Here is a 5124-nt window from a genome sequence, read left to right as displayed (position 1 = left end):
AGAGAAATTTGCCAAAAGAGAGGAATTTCTGTCTTATAAGCTGATGCCTCTATATAAAAGCGTTATGATTCAGTCATTCAACAGATAAAAAAAAAGTAGTATCTTACATTAGGGTTTCTCTCATGTGTGATTTTGTAGACTCTCTCATATCGATTATGTATTCTTAGATCACATAGAATGCTAAATCATAATCTTAATTCCCTAACTAGCTTTCTAACTAAACAACTATTGGAAGATCAAATACTACTAAAGCATGTACTACAAACAAAAAATGGCCTCAAAATCATGGGTGTCATAGTTTTAGATCAATGTAACATATTTTTTTAATAAATTCATTTTTAAGTCTATGTTTTTATTTATATTTTAACTAGAGTCCAAAAAAAAAATAACTTAACTAATAATTGCAACAATTTGAGTCCAATTAACTAACTTTGTTAGATTTTGTCAGTTAAACTTTTATTAGATGACCAAAATACCCTTATCGTTAAAAATAAAAATGAAATATAATAGTTTATTAAATATATACATATAATACAGGAATATTGGATTTTAATAATCCGATGTAATAATTTGAATCCAATTGACTAACTTTGTTAGATTTTATCAGGTAAACTTTTATAAGATGACCAAAATACCCTTATTATTAAAAATAAAAATGAAATATAATAGTTTATTAAATATATACGTATAATATAGCAACATTGGATTTTAATGATACCAACTATTCGTTGTTGGCCGTCAACAGTTCCAACCTAAAAAATAACAGCTGACAGTCCCAACTATTAACATAGTGTCCTTCAATGGAATGGATCCTGACTAACAGAACCTTAACGTCGTTAATCTCCGTCGTCTAAAAACGTTTTTGGACGAAAAAAGGTTCCTAAAGGTCCGATCTAACATCGTTAACAGATTTGGTCGACACACCGTCACAAATTTGGACTCAAATTGTTACAAACTGAAAAATCAAGTGCTCAGATAGTTGAAAATTTGGAAATTGCTCTCAAGTAATTAAAACCACAAAACACAAGTTCTCAAAAAGAATTACTCAAAATTTTTTTTTTTTCAAAAATAATGTTTTATAAAATTTCTTGTGCCTCGTTTATTTTTATCCATGTTTCAATATAAACTTTATTCAAAACCAACCGTTGCAACACACATGTATGTATACTGTAACAACACCCGAATACATATAGAGGGCCGGACTCAATGCATATAAAATTATCGATAAAATTTACATTACAAAACGATAAAAACGGGCCGGGGTGTCCCCGGTGCCCATGTACACACAATTCTTTTTTTTTTTTTACTTTGAACATATCTTTTATTTATTTCCATACTCAACATCATTCAAAAATCTCATAGGAAATGACAAGACCCTGCGAGGGAGAACATCCACATTTCTTGCAATCCTGCAACCTCATCAGTCTCCAATGGTTCTGCTTTTTGTCATGATTACTTAGGTTACGAATGGTCTGAATTGTTAGTTTAATTATGTTACTTTCTTTTATTAAAAACGTACATCATTTCAAGTAAGTTATTAACTGTCTTGTTTATGTTTTAGCAACAAAAATATTATTATTATTTAGTGTAGAGAAAGTATAATGTACAAAACGCCTTAACCTACATTAACGTACGCGACCAGATATATAACGTGCGTTATTATTTTTTTTGACCATCTCAATGTGCGTGATTATACTTCCATGCGTGATTATCACCAAACATCTGATCCCATGCGTTATTTTGTGTCCCATGCGTGATTATTGCCTGATCCGTCGGTTTACAGCGTCGCGTACGTGAAGTACGATAACGCGTAATGTATGTTAACCGCACTCTTTAGTGTATATAACTATAGTACAGTATAATAGACCCGGGTTTCAAAGCGGCAGCGAGTCCATGACCCGACTGTCTATATGGGTTGCGCCTTTATCTAGTGGATAACCGTCAAAAAAACTGTCCGTCCTATAAATAGGCTGTAACTATGTATGTACCCACATTTTGTTCATAAGAAAGTTTGTACTTGACTGCAAAATCTGTGTATATTCTTAAGTATTACTGGTCAGTTATGCATGCATGCATGCATCTCCATGTATATAGTCGTGGGTTAGTGGTGTGGGTCATGGGTCTCTTCTAGTTTCATTAATATTTAAGTGTCTTGTATCCTTACAAAGTACACCAACGCCATTTTCATTTTCATTTTCAAGTTCATTCCTTTATTTTTTTTTTGTTTACAATATTTCAGATTTTTAAAATGGAGATTAATATTATTCCTAGAAAGCGATCATCATCGGATGGTTCTAGCGGCGAGCGCGATCTCGAGAAACTCAAAAGGCGGAAACCAATGGTGCAAGCAGTTGGTGATTTCCCTCCTGGTTGTGGATTCAAAGAAGGTGAAAGAAATGTTGATCACTCAAATCTTCAAAGCTTGAAACCCAAGGAATTTGGTAGAACCTATCTCTCTAGTGGCACAAGACCAACTGGTAAAAAGTTCAATTTTGGAATCTCACATGTTCAAAGTTTAAAAAATGATAGTGCCCAAAAACTGAAAGTCAACCCCCCCCCCCCCCCCACCCACCCCATTTAGAGGTGCTAATTCTTGACACGACATGAAACCCAACCTGAACCTTACCCTGACATGAGAGGAAAACATGTTTTGGTCGGGTTTAGGTTGACCCACGTAAAATGGGTTGACCCGTTGAAGTGTTAAAGAAAAAGAAATGTCTAAAGTTTTTTTTTTTTTTTAAACGGGTCGGGTTCGAGTTGACCCGAGTAAAACGGGTTGACCCGTTTAAGTGTTAAAGAAAAAGAAGTTTATAGCTCTTTTTTATTCCGTTTTATCGTTACTTGCAATTTCCGATCCATATTCAAGATTTTCAATATTTTTCAAAAAAAAGGTCGGGTTCGGGTTGACCTGTATAAGTATTAAAAAAATGGATATAGTTCTTTTTTGTCCGTTATTCATTACTTGCAATATCCGATCTATTTTCAAGATTTTCAGTATTTTTCAAAAAAAAAAAAACTATTTAAAAACTATAAATTAGCAACAATTAGTTGTTTTATATGGTATTATGGTTGTAACATATGGATGGGGATTTTTTCAAAAAAAATTTGCATTTTTCACTTTGAACCCCTTTGACTTTTTTAGTTTTAACCCTTAAGCTTTTCAACTAGTTCATATACATTTTACAACCTAACGGCCCGCTTATAACTTGTCAACGTGTATGACTGATTTAAAATAAATGGGTTAAACTAGTCGTGTTCAAGTTGACCTTTTCAAAAAAAAAAAAAAAAAACTTATTCATATACTAATTTTACAACCCAACAACCTGCTTATAACTTGTCAACATGTATGTATGACTGATTTAAAAAAAAATGGTTAAACAGGTAGTGTTCAAGTTGACCCGAATTTATGTGTGTGCGGGTTAGGGTTGAAATTTTGACACGAACAATAATATGGGTTGGGTGGCACCATTGTTACTAAAAGAAAGCTGTTTTAAGGCAGTTAACTTTTAATGTTTGCAGCATGATAAACTAAAAAGCATTGTTCATGCAGAAATCAATAGAAACAAGCATTCATTTGGCTCAAAACCTGCTGGAAAGGTTAAATTTTGGGACCCTACAAAGGAGAGTCATAACCAACAACCAATAGTCACCACCACTATTGTTGTATCAAGGGGGGGAAAGCCATTGAAATCTTCATTTGCCTCAACGGAACACGCGAAACGCGAAAAGATTAAAGAAGCAATGAGGGTTTATGATAAGGTATACACAAAGCTATTACAAGCGAAAAGCTTGAACTCAAAGGGAGTAAAGATTTCTCATTGGAGGGTTTCTATAGAGGCTGCGAAGTTAGCGAAACGAACGTTGAAATGGATGGAACCCGAAAAGAGTTTAGGCCGAATATGTGGTGTAAGAATCGGTGATAAGTTTAAACACAGGGCGCAACTTAAGATGATCGGTCTTCATTGCCAACCTTTATCGGGTATTGATTATGCTAATATTAATGGGAAGAGTTTGGCAATAAGCGTTGTTGACTCTCATCGTTACTCGAACGAAAGCGCTTCTAGTGATAAGATGGTTTATTGTGGTCACGGTGGGCTTGGATTCTCGGGGCGTAAATTGCCACGAGAAGATCAAAAACTTAAATGTGGTAATATGGCTATGAAGAACAGTATGGATGAGGGAACGCCGGTTCGAGTGATTAGAAAAGTTGGAGCTCAGAAGAATGAGATGTTTGTGTATGATGGCTTGTATGTTGTGAGTCATTGTATACAAAAAAGAAATGAAGGTAAGATCATGTTTTGGTTTTGTTTAGATAGAGAACCTGGGCAGCCTCCACTTCATCAAATGCTGAATGAGAATGAATGAATGGTAGCTGTTGATTTTTTTTTAATTTTCTTCTTTAGATGAACTTCAGTTTGGCATGTTTGTTTCTGATGTTGTAGCTAGCTAAATGTTTGAAATTGTTGTTGCAATTTGTCTATGTGTTCCGTATACGTATAGATGCAAACACCCGAACGACCAGTGACAGACCCAGGAATTATTTTCTGAGGGGGGGGGGGGCGAAATAGGGGTTCAGCCTTATTTTTAAGGGGTGCGCTTGGATTTTTGCCTATAAATACACTAATTTTTTTTTTCCAAGGGGTGCGCCCACCCACCCATACACATGGGTCCGCCCCTGCAAACGACCAGGTCAATGTATTCCGTATACGTATAGATGCATCCATTATAGCATATACATGAATCTTAAGTATACAAAGAGGTATGTAAAAGAGAGCATAAGACCATGTGTAGTGGTTTGGGTGAATAAAGCCCTACCCTTGGGCGTTTTCCGTCATGTGGCAGTACAGTCAGGAAGGGGCATTATTGGACTTTTTTTCTAAAATGGGTGTAGTGGGGATGTGGGCATTATATTAAAAGGGGTGTTAAACAATTAAATAAAAAAACATCCAAAAATGGTATTGGGCAAGCATAGGAAAGAATGCATATGATTGGCCAAACCATTTGATGTTTGGCGTGATTTAAAAAACGCTGGAGGTTTTTTTTTTTTTTTTTTTGAAAAAACACGCTAAAAAACGCTCATGGGGGTGGGGATGGGGCATGATTGGGTGTGTATGGGGGCAAATT

The 5124-nt window shown here is 35.1% G+C and overlaps 1 protein-coding gene across 1 annotated transcript; it reads left to right on the top strand.

Annotated features, from left to right (window-relative positions):
* The first annotated feature begins 2229 nt into the window (after positions 1–2229).
* Positions 2230–4386, top strand: LOC110871645 (YDG domain-containing protein At5g47150). Its single transcript, XM_022120361.2, has 2 exons — positions 2230–2477; positions 3551–4386. Exons 1-2 carry the CDS (start codon positions 2249–2251, stop codon positions 4363–4365), a joined length of 1044 nt encoding a protein of 347 aa, XP_021976053.1. The 5' UTR covers positions 2230–2248; the 3' UTR covers positions 4366–4386.
* The last annotated feature ends 738 nt before the right edge of the window (positions 4387–5124 follow it).

Source organism: Helianthus annuus, chromosome 8, assembly GCF_002127325.2.
Source record: "Helianthus annuus cultivar XRQ/B chromosome 8, HanXRQr2.0-SUNRISE, whole genome shotgun sequence".
NCBI classification, from domain to species: domain Eukaryota; kingdom Viridiplantae; phylum Streptophyta; class Magnoliopsida; order Asterales; family Asteraceae; genus Helianthus; species Helianthus annuus.
The sequence above is the reverse complement of the archived record's forward strand: the minus strand, read 5'-3'. Positions and strand labels throughout refer to the sequence as shown.

Excerpts from the sequence above, each read along its gene's own strand:
- LOC110871645 (XM_022120361.2), top strand. The coding sequence starts at position 2,249 with ATGGAGATTAATATTATTCCTAGAAAGCGATCATCATCGGATGGTTCT. Across the intron at positions 2,478-3,550 it reads TAGTGGCACAAGACCAACTG|AAATCAATAGAAACAAGCAT; the intron begins GTAAAAAGTTCA and ends TTGTTCATGCAG.